We start from the raw sequence: 24,093 nt of genomic DNA, 5'->3' as shown, positions 1-24,093 counted from the left end.
ACGATATGTTTCAAAGATTACTGAAGCGGGGGTAGAATCTATTATCTCCATCTGATAATATCTTCTGCGGGAATTAATTCTATCCACGCTTTCCACTTGGAAACAGTTTGCATAACAAAGTATATAACCCCATTTTCCCTTTAACCGTTGCCGGGATTGCTCTTTAAGGTAACTCACCTATGCTGGTAACCGAAAATAATCTCCAAACCTCGGGAATTCTCATTTTAAACGAATCGACACCTTTTCCGTCGTGATAAGGGTCAGAGATTAAACGAGGACATCCGAAAATATTGTTCCGCTACCAGGAAAATGTAAAACCGAGTGCAGAATAAAAAATTCATGGAGTTAAAGCGTTCGACCGCAATGTAATGGGAGAACCTTGGAAGGTGTAATAGAGTCGAGGGAGGTGAAAACGTTGAATTAAGTCCTCCATTTGATAAAGTTTCATGTTAACAACGTTGTACGGTGATAACTTGCACGTCAAATATAAAAAAGACTAAGAAATTATATTTAGTTGTAAGGCATAAGTGGCAAAGTTTATAAAATATAAAAATAAAAATTATAATTATATAAAAATATAATCTACTATGTGAATGATTTGATACTCCACTGAAAAAATTGAAATTTTTAATTGCTAAAAATGCAATTATCAATCTAAATTTTTTCCTAGTTACATTGAACTTCATAATATACAATAATAAATTCACTTTCTCCCAGGTAGCTTTTTGCACGTATTTAATTTGTAGTTTACAATGAATTATTATAAAATATTCATAAATACTCTATAGGGGTCTATCAACATCGATTTATAAGCACACATAAAACATAGAGTAGTAGTAAGTCAAATGCCCTATCGATTATTATTTGAGGTACTCAGGTGAGAAATATATATGTCCAGGAATAATAAATAATTAAGCTTATAGAGAATATTATTTGATATACGATTACAATGAACACACTGTTCACACTATCAGTACACCACCACTCATAATTACACTGTGTGACGCATGTTTTGATAATCAAGTTATCGTCTTCAGAGAATGGAAGTAAACTAAAACCTTTTAACTTGACTTACCTATCTTACACTTAATTTTCCCACCAATGAATCATTTCTCGAGAAAAATAATTTATTTCTCAACTACTAAACTATCAATTGGGCTACTTACTCATGATTACTGTTGTGGAACTAAAAGTTTCTTCTTTTTTCCATCATTAGATACGGAGCAATCGATTTCTAACTTGAAACTGTTGCATCTTGGGAAGAAAGAGTTTTTAAGAGTTGTCGGTTTACTTTTATTTCAGTTAGCTTTCTCTTCATATAGTTGTGTTTGCTGGGAACTGTTGTTTTTTGTACCTTTCCTTGGTTTTTCTCAGTTTTTCCTGCTTTATATGGAGTGTAACTATATTACTAAGACATAAAATGACACATGCCAATCCTGAAAGTACACTCTCACCTATTTATACACCTTTACCACAGATAAAGTTTTCGGTAAGTTTTACACTCTCGTGAGCCTTTTTTGTTCAAAATTCGTCCGGCACATTATGGCCTAGCATTGTCGTGCTGCAAATGCGTTTTTCATGGAGAAACCACTTAAAAGCAGTGTTGAAGAGATTGATAACTGCTTTTGAACACTTCAATGGATGTCTATATCTCGTTCTAAATAGTATTCCTAGCAAACTATGACCATGAAATGTATAAGTACATTGACCTAAGTAGAAACAACAGTGAAACAGCGGAACGTAATTTCCACATGCATCGACTTCCAATATCATCATATCATCACGACACAGAGATCAATTTGTTGTCAAAAGTTTGGAAAATATTGCATTAAACACTAGTCGGTTATCTGCAGATGCTAAAATACAAGATCTACTTGATTCTTAGGTTTGTGTCTGCTTCCAATTGATGGTTTATGACGACATTATGAATAAACAAGACTAAATGTAAATTTAAGGTACCTCAAATTCCATAGGAAATAATCGGCAATAGCAAACCATCTGTAACTAAATGGATGTGTACGAAGAGGTCAACGAGAGGTACAATAATAAGTAACAAATTCATACGACGACATTTATCATAACACTTACGTTCTTCAAATTGTCCCCCTTGTATTCCATCAAAGATTGTTGATATTGGAAATATTTTTGCCTTCTAAACATGTAATTCAAATTTGACTCATCATATATAAATTTATGTTAAATAGAAACAAACACTCCGAATAAAAAGATGATATTTGTTACAGTGGCATACGTAAACTTGGGTACAGCATTAATATCAACGGGAAGATGCCAAGAAGCTGCATCTATCCTGCGGCAAGGATCCAGATTGAACGGCACAGGACTGAAGGATCGAAAAGAACATGAGACTGCAAAAGTATCGGCTTTACTTCAACTGGGAGCTCTTTACTCAGACCAAGGAAGGCTGCAAAGGGCTTTGGCGGCATATAGGGAAGCAGCACATTCATTGCCTGATCACTATCCGCCGCAGGTAAGTTTTACGACCCGATATTCCTGGTAGATCTTTTAAAATATATTTTTATATCTTCGATTTGTGATGACTCTACAATTTTGTACTTATTTTTAACAATCTCAATAATTGAATTGTTTTGGACAATTTCGCCGTTATTGGTTAAGCAAGTGCTAGAAATGAGGGTTATTAGAGATTAGTGCTCAGTTATGTTATATCTTGATTATACTCTTAAAGTTTTTTCTTTTAACATTCAATTAACCTCTTCCATTGATTAGCAATAGGCTATAAATTAAGGTCTCTCATTGGTTGTTGCTAAACGCTGGTACGTTTTGTACAAACTTTGCTAATCGCTGGTACGTTTTGTACAAACATTGCTAATCGCTAGTACGTTTTGTACAAACATTGCTAATCGCTGGTACGTTTTGTACAAACATTGCTAATCGCTGGTACGTTTTGTACAAACATTGCTAATCGCTGGTACGTTTTGTACAAACATTGCTAATCAGCGGTATGTTTTATCTAAACATGTGCACGTTCATTCATGAACTTGCTGATAGAAAAGGAAAGATATGGTAAAATGAATGATACAGACATTTTAAATTATTACAGTAACACTTTTATGTTTAGTGCGACTTCGTATTCGCTACATTTTATTTACATTGAAAACGTGATTTTTTTTCCTTTTTGAGTGTGTTTTTTCACCAGTTGCTGGTCGACCTGCAGGTCGACGCTTACTGTCTCTAGTTACACCTGGTTTCCTTTTGGAGATGGATCCTTCTTGGATCTGCGTAATATCCAAGAAGTATTAGTTTCGGCAGAAAATTCTGATATCCACTGAATAAATTCTTTACTAGACTCATTACACTGTTTCTTGTTTCGATTGATTTACCACTTCCTGACGAAAATTTGCCGGAAATTTCAAATCAGTATTCATATTGGAATGTATAATAATAATCAAGAGACACTGACTACATCACATAAAAAATAAAACAGAAATGAACGACTCACAAAAGAAGATTATGGCAATAAAACGTGTGTAGACAAAACATTCCGCTGATTAGCAACGTCAAGGCAAATTCTACCTCCTATTGGCAATAGTGCGCATAGTATTCCCAGGGAGACAAAATCTACCCGCGATTAGCAATGTTTGTACAAAACGTACCAGCGATTAGCAACAACCATAATTTATGGCCTATTGCTAATTAATGGTAGATTCTGCCTAAATGACTCCCGGTTACGCTGACCACAAGCGTTCTTCAAATTCTGGCCTAGTAATTTTGTCTTCGGCGCTACCTATCATCGATAAAGCAGACGTGCTTTACTGAATATCAAATATCTGTCGAGTTAGAAATCACCGGATCGGTTGCTGAAGGAATGATCTGACAGTTTAATTTGAGAGAAAAAGTATTAGGAAGCTATAATACGAAAGTTTTATCTTTTTATTTCTATATTTCATACTTTTCTACAGTTTTTGACTACAGCTATTTTTCTAGAACAATTCGTAAAATTCATTGATAATAAAATAACTATGCTACCATAACAATGTTTTTGATAGAAGGAAAGAAGCTTATCCGGGTGTGTCCGACTGTGACTTGTTTTCTTTTGTAGATTAACCCATGGCTTTCGTATTTTGGTAGCTCTAGTAGAAGTTAATTTCAATGCTTCAGGTATTAAGTGTGTAGCATTATTGTGCCTATCACAACGTGATTTCATTTCTCCTTATTCTTCTTTTAGTGTTAAAACTTCTATCTACAAATGCAACTTAGGGTGTTCCTCGTCCGTTTACACTTGCATTCAAAATACGTGACTTTGTTGAAAAGTTAAGAAAGTTGGCTAGTCAGTCTTTATTCTAATTAAAAATGTCCTCACAAATCGGTTACCAGCACCTCTTTTGTTAAAATAATTTTCACGGAAATTAGAAAATAAAGCGTCATCGTATCATATGGAGCGTAATTCTGAATTTAATGTTCAATTAAATCATTAAGTTTGTGAACTGATTTGACATTAAAAGTGAATTTTCAGCTTTAAGCATCGTGATAACACCTGTCAAATCGATTATCACATCACAGTAAATTTTTACAGCTTACTTAGATGTGAAATGTAAAAAAAGCACTCGCTGGAATATCTATGATGAATTTATGTAGAATATAATGCCTGAAATTTTTTTTATGAATACAACGCATTGGATGTGATATTTCAAATCAACTTTTCTCTGAAGGCGGCAAAAAGAGCCAGCTGAAATTTTTCACACCGTTAATAATACTATAAGATATTTTTTTATTATAAATGCTAGACGTTGTACAACGCTGTAAAAAACATGCACCCGCTTTATGATAACGATTAAATGGAGCAATTTATGATATATTCTAGTTAGAGATTCGGCATACGACCACGTAATATTTGATATTCATTGATGATTACTTTCCGTAATCATTTACCTTGTTATTAGTCAAACAACTCATAATTTCAATCACATCACATAATTTTACACAGATCGCTGACCATCACTTTTAGCCTTGAAAGTAAGGAAGAGGCCCGAAGTATGATAAACAGAGCGTATTGCTTAAGTTTTCGAACATATCATAATAGATTTTAACTTTCGGAGATCGCCCGTGGACTCTCACGGTATTCTTTCTTGAAATAATTGGTCAATTTTCTTCCAGGATGTCTTCATGGGAGAAGCAACAGAGTTTATTGAAAAAATGAAGCTGAAGATGGAAGAGATTTTGGATGATTTTGATTCGGATGAGTCAAAAGATAATGTAGATCCCAGAAATTGTTAGCGGGACATTTCGAAATAAGAGGACAATAATGAAACTCAACCTAATACCGGCCTGGGATTCATTTGGTCTAGATATAAAATTCCCAGACGTGGAAAAATACGGAATAAAATCTTATCAAATATTTTCCCGTCGTGAAACCGCCAGTAAAAACTTTAACAGAAGAATTCAATATTAGAGCTCAAGTTTTTTCAGATACTCTTCTAAATATTATTATTACAGAAAGCAAGCAACACGTAGAAGCGACACAGGAAAATTATCACCACGAATTAACTCGAAATTGAAGCATGAATTGTTCTTCTGTATTTACTATGATCTAAAATCGTATCTTGAGGAACTTTATGAAAAAAAATTGTACTGGTGTAGAACTATTTCGACTAACTATGTCGTAAGAAAGATTTCGTGTCTAGAAGCGTTTCGGGGAAATCTAGTTTTCGATAATATTTCCCTAGCAAACCTGGTGATAAGGTATAAAGGTATTTGAGTTGGTGGGCGCAAACAATGGCCCTTTCTTAGTAATCAACTCACCAAACGACGTCTTTAACAGACTAATACTTCTGGAAAAAACATTATGGTTGATTATTGATTTATTAGTATGCACCTACATGAAAATCTGAAAGAATATTTGAACATAACCCTTCTAGGTTTGATAAAAAAAATACTTCTTCAATTTTCTCGACCATCAAATCGACCTGCATGGTCTAGCATCTTTACTTTCCAACAAAGTGCTACATTAGGATCATTTATACCAAAGAAAGGCAGGAATTTTTACTAGTATCATCAATTCATCAACATTACATCAACACTTTATTGTCAATCCGCCAAAGAATCCACTTCACACTCCACAATATTCGAAGAAGGATATTTTTACTGACTTTGGCTTGTCAATTAATTTAAGGTTATCTTCAACGTTGGATTAATGAGAATATACCAAATATTATGAACCAACAAATTAGGCAAGTCTTGGGACTAGAAGCACCTCCTCTTTTTTCGCTAGAGGATTTCTTGTATGAATTGTGAAAATATGGTCAGTTTTCAACATTCATTACATTTTTTTCGAGACTTTTCTATTATTGAAGACTGTTTTTTTCACTAAACAGTGACGCTTCCGACCTATCATCTCCTAGAAGTAAACGCGACATGCGAAAGCTGAAAATTTTTAATTTTTCGAATTTTGTATGTTCCAGTGATGTTGCAATAATAAATAAAGCTTTTTCATTTGTAACCTTTCATAGGTGAATTATAAAGAAGTTACAAGAATTGTATGACCCATAGGGGTTGTTCTTAGGTGAAATTATAAACGCAATAACTACGTTAAATCAACTTGTTCCATCCAGCAAATATCTAATTCCAATATGCGGAGTAATACGCTTACACTACGACGGAAAGACAAAAAAAAACGCATGCATCAGCCGCGTATTTTACCCGATCGATCTGAAAACGAAATCCCATTTTGAAATTTCGACGTAAAAGGTTTTTAATTTTAATGGCGACGATACCTGTTTTGATGTTCATGCTAATTGAAGTCTGATATGAGCTACGCGAAGCCCTCGATGTAACTGGCTTGTAAAATAATACCTTCAGCGTTATCTCTAATTTTGTTTTTTAGGCCAACATATTTCGACTAATTACAGAGCAAGAGAGAAAGTATTTAACAAAAAAAGCGGAGCGAAACGAACGCAATTTTTAAAAAACGAGGACTCTTTTTAATTAAATTATCTGTGGAATTAAACAGTTTTTGCATGAATAGAGAGGAATTAGTGAAAAACATGAGGATTGGGAAAAAACATTTATTATGTAGTAAAAATACGCTTCCTTGCCCTGAGATTGTCACCTCTCAATAAATTATTGTCCAAAAGATACAGTGTCTTTATGAAGAACAGTAAATTGCTAATATTTTTTTTCATATAAAGTTCAGCTTTAGTTAATGTTTTTCATTATTCCTCTCCACTTTGTAAGGATTTTGTCTTCTTCTTCATTCCTCTAGTAAATTTTCCATCTAAGTACAACCCTAAGTATTTTGATAACTGGTTTTATTGAATTAAGAATATTATTGATTAGCTGTTGCGGACAAACAGATTTTCTTTTTTTTTTCTGCAAAAGTTGCTATGAAGGTATCGTATGTAGTTGGAATTTTGCTGTGAACAGCAGATACAGAAATGGGCCCAGAACGCTGCCTTGAGGTATTCCAGATTCTATCGTATGGTAATATGAGTAGGTATCCTCAATTTTGACTTGAAAGTAGCGGTCGGAGCTAGAAAATTTCAAAATAAAGTTCCCTTAATTGTGGTTTCAGTTTGTATAGGAGACCATAATGCCAGACTTCTTTTCTTCGAGTGTCATTGTTGAATTGTGGAGTGTTCGCATCTGAAATCGAATTAGTGAAGTGGTACGAGCCCGTTCATGGGAAAAACTGTTTGGATTTCATCTAAAAGTAGTCTTTCCACGACTTTTGACATTATTGGGAGTAGCCTTATAGGCGATATGATCTAACTTCTGTTGCGGGTTTGCTGGGCTTTTGAATCATATTAACACACTTCCATTGTACAAATTACTGTTAACAGCACCACTGCTTTTCTTGGTAGCTTCTGCAGAAGTTTCCCAGTTATTAGATCATACTCAAGAGTTTGCTTGGGATTAAGAAGTTTTATTTGTTGTCGAACTTCTAACGGGGTAAATTTTATCAAAGGGAAAGATAAGGTAAAGGTTTATATTTATTAAATTTTGATAAACATTCCAGTTTGTTTCTTTAGTTGTTAGCTTGGTGGTGTCGGTGTCTGTAGTACTTATAGTTATTATTATTGGGCTATGGCCTGACGTTAAATCAAAGTTTGAATCTATTGTACTGTGGATGTTACCTATTCCTCTTGTTATAACAAAGTCTACAAGATCTGGAATCTTGTTGACGTCCGTAGGCCAGTGTGTTGTCTAACCTGCTGGTAAACTGTTCAGGTTATTTTATGGCCTTTGGGTGTGACTAGTCTGGAACCCCATGTGGTGTGTTTCGCTTTACAATCTTCTGCAACTAGGAATTTTGAATCAAGAGTTTGTAGAAAATATCTTGGAGGGCTGTAAATTGCTGCTACTTCAAGAGAAGAAGTATTTGTTTCGAGTTTAACGGTTATTGCGACGTGAAAAGGAAAAAATTAAATTTCAGTTAGTTTAATATGAGTGAAATTACTTTAATTTCCAAACTACAAGATTTTCACCAATTTAAACTTGAAAATATTGAAGAAATTTATGTGAAATACCGCCTCCGGTTCTTGCACCAACCAAACAAGCGTTTCTACTTTCGTGATGACAAATAAATTGAATTAGGCGAATATAAAGCATAACGAGTGGTACAATAATGGTTATTACATTTTGTTGAGATATGAGAGTATTTAGATTTGAGCGGAACTTCCGTGCACTTAGTATGATTATCGGTGAGCTCTTCATTTTTTAAAGAGGCTCATTTAGCGAAATGCGACGACCAGATGGCTCTGGCTTCCAAAACTTACACTCACGATTAACGTTTATTTTCTTTGTTCTGACGCCGGTTTGTCGTTTTGGTGTGAGATGATTTATACTTATAGAGCAGGTAATGGCGGAAAACGTTGGGAAAAAGCAATTGAGAATAAATTGCAACGCAGTTACATGCTTTTATACTGTTAGTAGTCGTGTTCAGTTTTTTTTATTGCATATAATACAGAAAGAAATAGTTGATATAGAAAAAAGGCGAAAAAATTTTTTGTCAGCTTAATTTATGATTCAATACTTGTTTCCGATTTATCTGGATACAAGTTGACATGAATTGGTCATAATAAAGAAATTCAGGAAAAATTTACTCATCTCTTGGGAGTTACATGAAGAAAATTCCAGAACATTCTTTAAAATAAAACACAATAAGATTAAATTTCAAAGACATTTATTTTATTATAAATAAGATTATTGTAAATAACTTTTCAATGAATATTGTTAGTTCGCTCGTGATATTAATTGTATTCATTCGATAAAATAAAAATTGTAATTTTTTGTGTTAATAAAACTTTCAACTGATTTTTTAATGGTCATAGCGAATGCAAGACGGATCGGAAATTACCTGATAATGTCAGTTGACTATATCTTCGTGGAAAATTCGTCAGATGAGACTTTGGAGTTATTACGTAGAATTTAGGCGGAATCATCTATTTTCTATTCACGCATCAACTGTCCAGTTTTCACTCGACTTACTTTCAACTGATTTTTTTTATTTAGCAAAGCAGCGTATTGACAATCCGTTTACAAATTTTCATTTCAGAGAAAATAAAGTATATTGAATTTTTCGTGTTATTTATAAAAATTAAAGCAACACACGTGAGTACATATGATCGAGAAACCACAGCGAATAAAGTGCGTTTAGAATAGACGTAGTCAGAAAGTATTTACAAGTATTATCATATTGACCATTAAAAATCGGTGAGATTTTCTAGTATAATACCTTTTCACGTTTCCTGCAAAAAGACTCATTTAAAAAACTATCTGCACACGAAACTTTTGCCCTTAGACCAGAGATTCACATGAATGTACTTATAAATTCAAATTTCAAGTACACTTTAATATCATTATTTTAGTTTCGTGCGTGAATTTATATCTTTTTCTGAGTTTATAGATCTCAATTCAGTTCAGGTTCATCAAAAACTCCATGAAACACGCTTTAGTCTCTAACTACTTGTTCTAGGTTAAGATTCACCACTTACTGATAAGTGATCTGAAACTATGATCAGTTTAACCCGGATCACGTTCATGTTGTTCAAAAACTGATCTAGTTAATCGGGTCGTAATAATTTTTTGGAATCCTTTTCACCCTGTTTGAGTGGATAATATACAATAAAATTCACCAAACATTTCAAAAAATAGAATGAGAAATCAACTTTGAAAATGGTAATTAAAAACTAGAGATTTTCGTAGATTATACGAAACGTTCTGGGTTGGGATCTGATACGTAATCTTATCCAGAGTCATAGTTTCCGAGAAACCCTCGATCCTTTCTCAAATCGCTATAGTTATATAATGCTTATCGTATATCATTATCATACACCAATACAAATTCAGAAGAAATGAAGAATCTCCCAAAAATAAAGTGCAGTTTTTCGTTTGAATGTGACCATTGACTGCAATACATGTTTTTTAGACGTAGAATCTTTTTCACGTATATCTGAATGTAGTTTATAGGTCCTATAACTTAGGTCGTTCATCATAAACTTTTATTCATAGTGACAAACATTGTTGTTGCTTTAAAGGAATGTGTTCGAAATAGGAAAATCGTTAAAACGAAGACAAAAAGGTGCAAAGTGGAGTCAGACGAGAATTGAAAGCGTAGCGTTACAAATGGATGTTTTCCATTCCTGCATAATGCGAAGGCTTTGTATATTGTCTCTGATATTGCCTGCTCGTAAAATGTAACTTCCGTTCGGATTCGTCAATTCTTTAAATGCATTTAAGCTATTTCGCACTCTTTTCATACTGTTTTATTAAACGGGACCGGTACTTACGTTTATTAGAAACGTTTTCCCTTCTGTAGATTTAATAGGATTGATGCATCATAAAACATTTCTAGGAATATTTTCTAATTCCTTTTGACCAGTATCGTTGCATCTTACCTTCAAAAGATGAAAATAAACTGTGAGATGATTAAAGCGAATGAGAAATCATCTTCAAATAAAGATTTCTGAAATAAAGTAAAATTTGAAGAAACTACTAAGTAGGATGAGGTACAAAATACTATCTCTAATGGATAAGAGAAGAAAAGTGGATAAAACTCCAACACATGCAAAACAATGTGAAGAAATAGAGCATAATGGAAACAATTACAACTCTTCCAACTCAAAAAGATGCTCAAGTTTATTGATAATAGATTAGATTACAGAAGTATAAGGGCAACAACTGGTCCTAGTATCTCCAAAGATGTAATATCTAGAGCAGTGAACTGGGCAATAGATTGAGAATTAGGAACAGTTGTAGCAGGAGCAGTGCACTCAGAAACACATGGTTCCTTTTTAGCTTAGATAATATAATGATAATTTTATGAAGGTCTCCCTTATTTTATCTGTTCTTAGGAGTAGAACTACAGAGTTCTATGAAGATACAGGCTGTTTTCTACGTTTCGTAACAGATCAGTCTAACATCCATACAGTAATTTTCATGACGCTATCTGTATTCAAAGATTACGATTAATATTTGAAACACCCACGTAATATTGCCGCACGCCAATGACTTGTCGATTTCCTTTATGTTGGAAATATCAGTCACTCTATACATTTGTTATATCTTTCTATTGGCATATATATGGGTATATAGAACGGGTTTTCCAGGACTTGATGCAAAAAATTTGGATGTGAGTAGATTAAGTGAAAATAATACTGTATCATATGAAAAATTTCATCATACGACTCTTTGTTTTTGAGTTATAGACCTTCAAAGCTGCGAAATCGGAACTTATATTTAAGTAAGTTTTCTAAATTATTCAGTCGAACGTTTTGAACTTTCAATGGATGTATGTCCATAAAATATGAAAGTGCGACGAAATAAATAATTCTACACTACTATTTAAGAGCCCTCTATAATCTAAAAATAGCAAAAATGGATTTTTCTATCAATTTCTTAACAAAAAATTACTCTTTGTTTAACTCGATGAAATTTATGTTTTAGAAGATGTGTAGATTTTTATATCGTTGTACATTCCAAGGAAACCGTTCGACATAAAAATATTTTCAATAATTAATTAAAATTTATAATAATTTTCTTGAGAATGTCTTTTTATGGCGAACGGTTTCCATGACATGTACAACGATCTACAAATCTACATATCTCCTAAACCATGAATTTCATCGAGTCAAACAGAAAGTACCGTTTTGTTCAAAAATCGATCAAAAAATTCATTCTTGCTATCTTTAGATTGTACAGGTTGTCCATATGAAAGTAACGGTGAACCATTGGGCATGAGCCGCCCTCATGAAGCTTGAATTTATACTTTCGGATATCGCAACTTTAAAGGGCTAGAACTCAGAAACTAGGGGTGGTATGAGAAAATTTTTTCATGATTCAGCGTTATTTCCACGTCACCCACTTACTTCCTACCGAGATTTTGCATCCTGTCCATGTACACACTTTATACAATATAAAGCGTGTAAAATAATAATATCTCAAGGTTTTCTCATATTCTCAATTATCAAGTTATAACTACTGCAATAATCACATCGATTCTCTATTCATACTCGAAAAGTTTCTTGATACTGTCGTTAAAGTGAGATTGAGCTTTAGAACCGACTTTCTCTTGACTTTGTGGGAGTATTGCTATCAAGATTTGAGGAAACTCAGAGGTATGGTTCGTCTTAATCGAACAGCTGTTAATCGTCGTCCCTTAATCAGTACAGAAACTGTCAGAGACATAAGTGTGTGGTCGGTCCTTACTTCAATTTGTGATATTCATCAGCTATTTTTAACTAATCTGCACAAAGATAAAGGGTTAATTATAACGGTACATTAATTATCATTTGTTCGACGAAGAGGGTATCAGGTCTCCCAATGAGAATAACTTTCATCAGCCACAGAATTCTCAATGATACTACTTAGATATTAATTTTAATATCTTTGATAAAATTTACTAATAGATCTAAAGTTTGTCGCTTATCTATGCTTAAAAGGTGTGTGAAGTTCAGAGGTAGGGAGTAGTTTTGTTCAACAAGTAACTGCAACAAATTGTTTGTTATATAAATGTTGTGTATTTGAAAATATAGTTCGGGGGTGAGGGTAAAGTAGGATAAATTTGAAAATTGATATTATTTGAGGATCATGAGGCAGTATCCTATTTCTTCTACCAGGATACGTACATTTTATCTTTTATTGAATTGATCTCATCTCTGTATATACGTTACAAAAATCTCCATTTAGTACTGAATCTTTTGCTAATCGATCAGCTGTTTTATTTACATGTAATCCAACATATCCTTTAATCCAAATTTACTTACTTACTCAAATCAAAGTGCATTTTAATTTTAAATATGTCATTTTGGATGAAGTAAAACGAAAGTCTAAAATTTTCTCCATTCTGCTTTGAAATTTTTTTTAATTTAGTACCCCAACAACTCATTGTTTGATTTCCAAACAATGTAAATAAGCTTGTCGCTTAACTTCCATGTTTTCAGTGTCAACATGAGTATTACAAACTTTTATCAAACCCCAACCCAGGAAGAGGTGTATTGTTTGAATGAGCAAAAGCCCAACATTTCAATTGGTCCTTCTCGGACTTTGAAGAGTTTTTTAAAACAGAAAAAGTTTAAAGAGCATAATTTTCAAATCAGATCAATATTCCGCAGATTACAAAATATATTATTATTCAAAACACCTATTAACAAGTTGCAAACTAGATACAGGGTGAAATTCGGGAGGTGGCGAGTTAAATTGAGTTTTTCTGACCATACTTTCAATCCACCTATTACATACTTTCTTATTTTTCATGACAATATATGATTCAATAAAAAAATTGGTGGAAGATTTGATTATATTGCGTGAAGTGATTGACTTACTTATATGGTCACATGAACCAAAATTATCTATATCGTTTGATACTTTTTCTAAATAAACTTGATTTTGAAAATTTTATGACGTTTTTTTCTCACCAGAAATCATTTTTATGAGTATTTAGCCACATGATGTTGCAAATTAAAAATAGCTCAATAGATCATGGGGGACTTGAATGACCAAGTGGAGTTTTCTTAAAAAAGGAGAAAGGAGAAATCAATACAAATCATCACGAAATCATTGTTTATTCTTTAGCAAATGATATATGACGTATCGAGAATGGATATTAATGCTTCATCTGCAAATTTCTCATTATAGTTGCAACTATAAAAGAAACATCATTAGTTTTAAGAAATTTGATTCAACGATTGGCCGCAACAAATTTTTGGTATAGTGCCTGCTATCATACAGAATTTTTTATTTGCAATCGAACTGTGACAGTTATTAGACGTTATATTGATGTCGTTCTTAAATATTTTTCTCCATGTTTATCATCTTATACGTCACTAGGAAATCGGTTCCTAAATTTTTTTTTTTGGAATTTTAAAGTTTGTTTACGATATTTAGCATTTTCAAGTGTTGGTACACTTAATTTGTTTGTCTAAACGTTGTTGATGAATGCTATAATTTTGACTATACATATTTCTTCCTTGCTTTGCTACCGTGACCGCGTTTTCTTCTTCTTTCCAATGATAAATTTTTTTGAAGCTTTTGCAACATTTTTCAAACGTTGTTTCTTTTGTAAAATCGTTTTAAACATATTTGTAGATAAGCAAAATGGTGAGTTAATATGAGAATTTCTCGTAAAAATCTCTAACTGGCTCCATAAAATCCTTCTTATTCAAAAATTGTTGAATATTTCTGTAATTTGGAGGAATATTGTTTGTTTTGTAATTCGAATAATCAATTGATCATGAAATATTTCACAGATTCAATCAATTTTATGATCTTTGCTTCACCTAAGTTTTTGTTTACAGAACGGAGTATAACAATTATGTAAAACATAAATGCGACAGATTCACAAAATTTAAACTCTCGAAAGCCAACATTCGACATTGAATAATTCCTTCAACAAATTACTTGTGAGAGAACGCAGAATGTCAAATTGGTAGGTAGCAGAAGTAATTTTTGGAACCGTATAGTACTAAAGTCTAGAGTGGGCTGTAAGGAATTGGCCCTTGGTCCCTAGTTGAGCGGTTCTCACATTTAGCAATTTCAATAGATATATTTATAATCAATTTTACATTATTAATATTTATGTCATGATTATGACTGGTAGCTTGATCAGTAATACTCGATTGTTCGGTCCGATCATATTTTAAATAAGCTGTGTGCTCTTTAAACCGGACGTTAACAGATCTCTTAGTCTGCCCAATATACTTTCTGTCATAATTACTACAGCTGATTCGATTTATACCAAATTGGACTCTTCTGCGCTTGGACCACAATGGTGGAATATCATATTTTGAGATTTCGAATGACGCCGACATTTTCAGAAGGTTTAAAAGAAACATCTCTTAAATCTTTATTCCATTATCATATTATTCTCATTCTCAATTATATCATCTAAGTTATACAGGGTTAGACATATATATTTGCAGTTTGGAATGGCCTTGAAGAAAAGTGATCACGATTTATTCAAGCTATTTAATATAAAGAATGATGTCGTTCAAGTGTCCGCCATCTCGTCGTTGACTATCCTGAAACTTCGCTCTTTTTTCGAAAACCCTTCGTGACATAGCGCCTAGTACGTTATCCATTCCTCGAAGAATGTTTCCCTTTAATTAGAGTTTAATTTTTAGCTCATTTTCGTAGTAGTCCACTTTCAAAAAACCGCTAAAAAATATCAGCAGGTGATAGATTTCTCTGCGTGAAATCATTTTGTTGGAAAATATTTCTTTAACCACAGATAAACTTTCATTGGACAAATGACAGCTTGTGCTATTTTGTGCATGTTCTAAAATAATTCAATCTAACCTAACCTAACCTAACTTAACCTAATCTAACCTAATGTTCAAAATTATGTAACCGGGACTGAAAAAAATCCCCTTGCGTATCTAAAAACTCACGGGCTAATTAAGCTCTTCGAAGATATTGATACCCAAAAGCGTCAGTTTTAGTGAATATAAAAGTCTTTAATGCTTTATTTCACGATTTTTCTTACACAAAAATCCGTTATATTGTTTATTGACAGACTCATTGGAGTGAAAGTGGGCGAAAAGAAAATGTTATTTGAGTTGTCAAAAGCTCGTACATTCGTACCGTCAGATTTTCCGTAAAATTGGACTATTTTCTTCAATTTCTTGTACTCATTGTATCTTGAAAGACGCAATTTCATCATCAATATCTGTCTCTTTGCTTCTTCTGTTCCGTAGCAATTTGCTCAGAAATTATTTTTTCATTCAAAAATAGGTTGAAAGTTTACCTTTACTGATTAATATTATTAATTAAATTGATGTAGATTATTAATATGTGTGTTCGGTATTATAAACAATTTTACCTTCTTCAATCGATTAATTATTTTGATTAATAATTAATTAAGACTGTACATAATTATTGGTCAAAAATCTCACACACTCAAAATGTTATTCATCATCTAAGTTTAACACGCTGAAATTTTTTCCTGGACAGCCACTGAACCTGAAATGTGAAAAACCATTAAAACAATGTCTGAAAATAATTAAATGGAAGTGGCGATCACTAGCGTGAAAGTAATTTGGGAATTAAATAACTAGTTTTAATATCAATTCAAAAAGATCATATTTTTGTGAGATTAACATCGAGTCTCTTGAGATATGATATTAAATAAGGTCTTCAACTTTATGGGAACAGCGATTGGGGAAGTTTTATTGAAGATGTTCCAATTAAGGACTCCTTAATAAAACTTCTTTTTTACTTAACTTCAAATTAATTTTTAATTGGCTGAAAGTATTATAAGTACTTTTTGTATATTTTTCTTTGAAAACAAAACACAATTTGCATAGTAAGTAGAGACTACCAGCTTCGGCATGGTCATGAATATTCTTTGAAATTATTTTGATCGTAAAAGATATTCCAGAATCTACCTAGAATCTGAGGTAAATGATTAAAAAAATCCATAAAGTTCCCGCTCTTAGCATTTTAATATTAATAGCATCTCAAGTGAATGATACTAAACTTTTATATCACGTTAAATAAGGTGAGCTCAAGTAATTGGTGAGGTGAGTACTGTTTTGATTGTCTGAGAAAATGAACAAATTATGGGTTGGAATAAGAGAAGAAATCAGCAAATACCAAGTGGTAGTATTTAATCAAAAGAGATTCCATCACAAATATCAGATTCTCATTTTTTCACTCAAATTTTGAACGTCCATCAATATCAATATTACGTAAGAGGGCAAAACCATCATTAATTATGATTTCACATTCACTCAGATGATGATCGTTTTGATTTGGAAGTAAAATGATTGATCCATGTTTTATCTAATATCAAAAAAAATTATGATTTATTACGTGCAAACATGTCCAGACTCTGCTCTAAATCATCAACATTGTTGTTTTTGATCGACTGTGAGTAATCGCGGCACTCGCTTTAAAAAAATCTGCGCAAAGCAAGGTAGAGTATTGCAGCACCTCGCAGCGCAATGCAGTGTCTTGTAGCACATCTTAGCGCATTTCACCGCGCTTACCTAGGATTATGTTATATGGATAATTTTAGTATATAAACTGACGATTCTACTCCTGATATTGGTCGAGAATAATGATAATATTAGATATCCAAGCAGTCATCAAAGCTTGAAACTGAAGAGATACCATTATAACTTTATTTACCTGTTGTTGCTACTAGCAAAAATTGGATATAATGAGATGTCCAATATACTAGTCAAAAAAGGTATCCAAATACAAGATGTAGAAAAAGACGACCGCATATTTTGTGAATAAGAAGCGGACAGCAAATATAGTTAAGGGACTTCAACAGAGTTGAAACTGAGGAATGTCCTGCAAGTTATGGGATAATCAGAAGAAAAGATCCACTAGTGTCACAGGCAATCGTAATAATAATAGAATCCATCATCCGTCAAGCATACATACATCTAAAGAGCTTATTAATCCGCAATTATACTTACAATTCTCTATCTGTTACTACTTCAAATAATCACACATATTTGTACTGTTTAGGATATTTGCGGCATTGCAAAATCAATAGCTGAAGCAACTAAATCAAATTTTAATACAACAAGTGAGAGACAAACCAATCAGTTTATATAAGTACAATAAACTCATGGCATACCATAAGTGAGGTATCAAGAAAATAGTCACAACTGTGTTAGTTTTGTAAGCTATCTAGGACTATCTAGTGATGATAAAAAAAGCTGAGGGGTACATGTCCCTTAAGAAATGTGCGGCTCTGGCTTCGCTTGAAAGATTCAGTTCCTAAGCTTCCCTAGTCTCAAGACCAGCACAAGAAAACTATATTCAGAGGGTGAAGACAGTAGAATAAGACACAAACCATCTCGCTGATATGTATTAGGTATCTAAAAAAAGATGATACTTATATTCTTAACACATTTGTTGCTATTTAACCAAAATTCATACAATAACTTTGATATGTGCACAATTAACTCCTTTCTGTATACTTCCATCAAAAATTATAAGAATAATAAGTACTCAAAATGCTGTATGAGCCATTTTTTGTACATCTAATCATACACACTATGCTAAATTCTGTTCGATTACTTTTTTTGCCTCAAATTTTCCACTTCCACTCGAAGGACTTTCATTTTTCGACTGATTTGAAAAGAACCCTCCATTCTATGAACCACGTTATAAAACCCTCCATTATTATTTTTCATTTTCAACTCTACACGATAAGAAGCCTAATATTCTTTAAAATCAACATGCCCCCAACTATTCAAACAATTCATCCCATGAAGTATTCCAAAGAATAAATATTTTACGTGAAACCTCAACAGAGGGTATGTGAAGGATACTTATCTACCCTTCGCATCGATACAATTAGTGAGTCTTCGCTTCCCAAGAGACTACAACAGGCCCTCGATGTTTCAAATATTAATATAATTATGATGATACGATCCATTTATCATATCCCAGTGGTGGGTTCATTACTACATTACTAATTGGTATTTCCAGAAAAAAAAATGAAATTGTATATACCTATATCAATTTGATCAAGTTATAATATCAGTTTAGGTTATAAGATAATGGAAACATCTGAGAATTTGGAAAGTTTACTTTTTATTTTATGCTTCAGAATATTTTCGTGCTCCCCTGTTGTTTCCAAATTTAAGTTAATAAGTATAAGTATATTGCATTGTTTCAATAAAATCCTGCAACCAATTATTCTGTAGAATATCTTCAGACAGCTTTTCCTAGTCATCGGTTTTGGTATATCCAAGAAGATTGAACAGGTTATGAGTACGATTCAACAGATTAGGACATTCTTCATCAGCATAAGTTTCTAGAATTTATGAGCCAACAGATAGCTTCAGCTTTGTCTTCTAATAACTTTGAGAAAATTATCCAAAGTACCCCGATTTTCCCGATTTTATAAAAAGACGGATTCAAAACTTTTTCGCTTGAACAATTCACTTAATTTTTTCTCTAGTTCTCATCATTCGCAGTACTATCTCATAAGCACAGTTAATAGGGTTTATCTGATTATCTACCATATAGTTCCATTGAAAATACTACATTTTGAAATCTTCTGCAGCAAGTTAACTAGTGATAATTCACAGTAAAATATTAATATTGTGATATTTGTCTTATTTATTCACACTTTCTCCAACAGTGAGTGAATTTATACACACTGGCTTTTACTTACTCAACTCATTTACACACATACATTAGACACTATAATAATTAACTTATCACTATTTATATAATTAAATATTCACCACTTTAATTAATTTATTTAAATTCATTGGTTACTTTCACTATTCCGTTCCGTTTAATATGAATTACATATGGACTGCTAAAAAAGTACGAATTTATACTAAAAAGGAATTTCTCGAATAATTCTAGAACGTGAACGAATAAACACGTATATAAAAAGGCCGTCTTAAAAACTGATTTTAAAAAACAATACAAACAAATCCCCACTGGGATAAAAACAAGTAAAAAATATGTCAAAGACGCCACATTAGCCAGATTTTAGACTCTTCCATCATAACCAAGCAAGACCTTCTTCACAGTGCAGGTCGTGGACGAGTTAGAATCTATACTTTCATGTAGTAAGTGTCGATTGAAAAATATGGAAACAAGGAACGTTTGATGTGCACTGCTTATCCCTGATGTTGACATGAATAAAGGAGTTCCATTTGGGGTAGGAGGAGAAAGTACAAAACCTTCCAGAAATGACAACTACCATAGTATACTAATATGTAAACATTAAATACAGATGAAAACAAATTTAATAACAAAATGTCAGCTTACATTGAAAAAAATGGTAAATACCCTTTTAAACTCAATTACTTATTAGGAAATCGAAAGAAACGCGGTTGACAAAATTTTCTATATATTGCAAACACAGGTGGACTGTTTCTGTGTTCAATTCCTGTGCGTTATTCAAGATAATGCGAGAGGAATAATCAAAATGTTAATCTCCATGAAACCAGATAAGAGTGTGGAAATTTGAAATAATTGAAACATATGCCGCGGACACCACTGGTTTTCCGTACGAAAATTGTGGTATTGCTGACGTGGAAATTAGACATTGGGGAATGAAAACATACAATTGTTCGAGAACAAGTTTTAACAACTTTCCCTTTTGTTGAAACAGAAATTGTTGGATGAGACTGCTAACTCCAAAGCAGCAATACACAAACAAGTTTGGGGTGGTTATTAGCCTTGCTGACATGTCGTATCATAATTAATACAATATATGATTTTACTCATTGTGATCTCTGGGATTTGAACCTTTTATATAAAAAAAAGTTAATTTTTTGCTTTGAATATTCCTATTATCATTTGGTACGAGCAAAAGTTTGAAATGGAAAATCCTATCTATTGTTTTTATTGAATCCCTTTTGTAGTGCTGAAATGAGAAAATTTTCGGTTCATCTGAGAAATATGTCAACTAACAACTGCACTACGAGTACTTTTTAGGAATATATTAATTTCAGAGTTAATAGTGGAAATTATACGAGGGTCATTTTTCATAAAATGTAGTGTAAGATAAAAATTTAGTACAAACTAAAATACTAATATTTTTTCAAATTCTAGTTTTCTAAGCGCTCTTCACCAAGACATTTCTCAAGTATTGAGAAGAGATCAAAATTATGTCTCTTCGAATTTCTTTATAGACTATTTTTTTCTACTAGATCGTTTATATCCTTCTTTATCACGAAAATTTCACCTTCTTTTATCAAAAACTTACAAGTCAATTATGATGTACTTAACAAAACACAAAACTAAATGTTTTTGTTGATAGATTATCTTGATTTTACGTCTCTTTTAATTTAAATTTCCTTTGAAAGCATAAAATCTCGACTTTTCGATCTCTTTGGCTCAATTCGGATTTAGAAAATGTCTCGATACAAAAGAGACACTAGTTGCACTTGTTTAGAACTGCTACGACCAGAGGAAGGATGTAGTTCTGTGTTTTAAGCTTTTTATAGAGCGCATCACCATAAACTTGTTCAAATACATAGACCAGAAAGATATACGCTGTATTGAAAACTTGTTTTGGAACCAATCAGCCGCAAGTGTTGGACAGGGATGTGTGTGAATGATACATGGATCAACAATATACGATATGCCAATGACACAGTTCCGATAGCAGATAACATAAATGACCTCCAAAGGCTCCTGGACATAATTGGAAGACAAAGTCAGTTCATCAAGATAAACAAAGTTTACTAGCTGGGAATTTGGTTATTTGAAGAATGGTCATTAGACGTAGAGATCAAGTGCCGGATAGAAAAAGCGAGCAGCTCATTCATGGAATCCACTCTAACTCAACCTCAGAATGAGATTTACAAAATGTTGTTGTGTATAGTCCATGTTATTTTACTATGTGGAAGGCTAAACACTGAAATTTAACACTAATAACTAATTAGAGGCATTTCAGATGTGGATACACCGAAGAATTTTCAGAATAACATAGATGGGGAAAAAACCAACGAATAAATTCTGAGGAGAATAGGAAAAGAACGTGAAGCGCAGGGCCCGATAAAACTTAGGAAAACAGTATACCGGAGACTTGTGATACTCTTGATAGAAGGAAAGATAGAGGGAAAAAGGGAATTGGGTAGGAAGAGTGTATCGTGGTTGCATAATATCAAAAATTAGGCAGGATTAAGAACCACAGGACAATCCATTCATACCACCACAGACAAGATAAAATGTTCAGAAGTGATTGCACACATCCATTAATGGATAACAAAAGAAGAATAAGTATTAAACTATTGGATAAACCTCAATTTCTCAATTTGAATTAATTTTAGAATTGATATTTTAAGATAAAGTTTAATATCAATGAAGGTTGGAACTATATTCAACCTATTCTGTGGTTATGAATTTACTTTATGTTTAAATGGATTCGGGAATTGTAATGGATTATTTCTCTTTTAATTATACATGAACCAAATCACTAGTCTACCTTTGTCCGCTTTTGTTTGTCTTCCTATACATACAGCGATTTAATGTGAAGTCGTGGAATTCGAATGAGTATTTTATCATTGTTAGTCTGGAGCGGATTTAGACCCCTTTCATACTATCGAATTAAAGCTATCCGGTTCAGAATCGAATGAAAATAGAGTTTGGAATTACTTAATGGAGTTTGTAGAGACGTAAAAGTTGAAAATTTCATGATTAGCTACTTAAAATACAAAGAAAAGTATAAATAAGTTGAATAGAATAGCTAAACACATATTTTATACAAAATAATTCAAATTTCCAACCTACAATCCCTAATCATTTTATTCCGTCTGAGTTTATCGTTGTCAATACTTAGATAAATCAATAAACACTTAATTCCAACGTTATTATTATAAACTTAACTTATCTTGACAGAAGGCGTTTTATTGAACATTTTCCAAATAGAGAATTGTTTTAATGTTTGAAGGTATGGTTTTGAGGTTATGAGGAACAAGTATGGACATGTTGATATAACTTATCATGATTAAAACAAAATTCGAGAATGGATTTACTAAAATATGACGTAATCTTCCACCAGACCGTCCATCTCAAATTCTTTCAATGCTAGATCATCTGCAATCAACTTGCCAAGCTTAGAGCTCTGAGCTTAAATATCATAAGGTCCAAGCTGCTTTAGGATAAAGGATAAAACAACCTGAGCTAGAGACACATACATAAAATGTTAATACTGACTCATTATAAATGTAAGACTTGAACCTTTCGGAATTTCAACATATGATTAATTTTGAAACTAAAAAAATTATAGAATCAACTGAAAAATATTGAAAACCATAAACTCATAAATTGTAGCAGCTGTACAAAGAAACATATTCATATACCACACATTAGATTAAATCAAAAGTATGTAGCAAATACAAGAAATTTCAGATCTGATGTAATAAGACTATTTAATTAGCTCCCAAATTATTTAGGTATAATAACTTGGAATATTTCATCCTAGCGGAATGTCGGGAGCCCTTAATCCGCTCATTAAACAACTCGGAAATTCAACGGAATAGGGACGTAACAATTGTATTCGAATATCAATAATACAGACGTCAATAATAGCTTCAAGTACCTATTATCGATATCCGTTCTTTGTAACAACGTCTAGTTAGGGAGACAAGCGAGCACATGCCAGTGGCATCACATATAGAAAGGGGGTCCGGAAATTAATGTCTTTCCTCTTTCATTGCCAACGTTGGCCATTCTTATCTTGTTCACTACGTTGACTCTCCACACCACTGGTGTAGGTTGAGCAATCATTTATGCCGTTTTCTTCCTGGTCACCTTTTACTATCCATTTCAACGTAGGTAATCAACTGCGAAAGATGGTACATCACCAAGACATAACAAGTCTTGGTGATGTGCTCCGTCTAGGATATTTTCGAAATACGCTGATATATCTACATTTCTAAAGATTCCAGTGATTTCAAAGTAGCCTTCGTTGTGGTCCAAGCTTCTACACCATAGAACAAAACCGAGGTCTCAATAGTTTTACTTTTAGTTGTAACGACATATCTTTGCTGGTATATAGTTTCTTCATATCTTCAAACGTAGCTCGAGCTTTTTCTATTTAACGTTAGTCGCACTGGATGATGTTAAATTTTGCTGAAAATCAAATGTTTCGTTTTTAATATATTCAAGGAGAATCCATATTCTTCA

At 32.8% G+C, this 24,093-nt stretch overlaps 1 protein-coding gene across 1 annotated transcript in view; it reads left to right on the top strand.

Annotated features, from left to right (window-relative positions):
* The window catches only part of LOC130448910 (protein O-mannosyl-transferase TMTC2-like), a 289,690-nt gene that overhangs the window by 223,307 nt on the left and 42,290 nt on the right, over positions 1-24,093 (top strand). The window contains exon 6 of the mRNA XM_056786514.1: positions 2,244-2,488. Within this exon, the coding sequence (XP_056642492.1) occupies positions 2,244-2,488 (245 nt within the window). The remainder of the gene's footprint in view (positions 1-2,243; positions 2,489-24,093) is intronic.

The sequence above is a fragment of the Diorhabda sublineata genome, chromosome 9, assembly GCF_026230105.1.
Source record: "Diorhabda sublineata isolate icDioSubl1.1 chromosome 9, icDioSubl1.1, whole genome shotgun sequence".
Classification (NCBI taxonomy): Eukaryota; Metazoa; Arthropoda; class Insecta; order Coleoptera; family Chrysomelidae; genus Diorhabda; species Diorhabda sublineata.
This window is presented reverse-complemented; position numbering and strand designations above follow the sequence as displayed.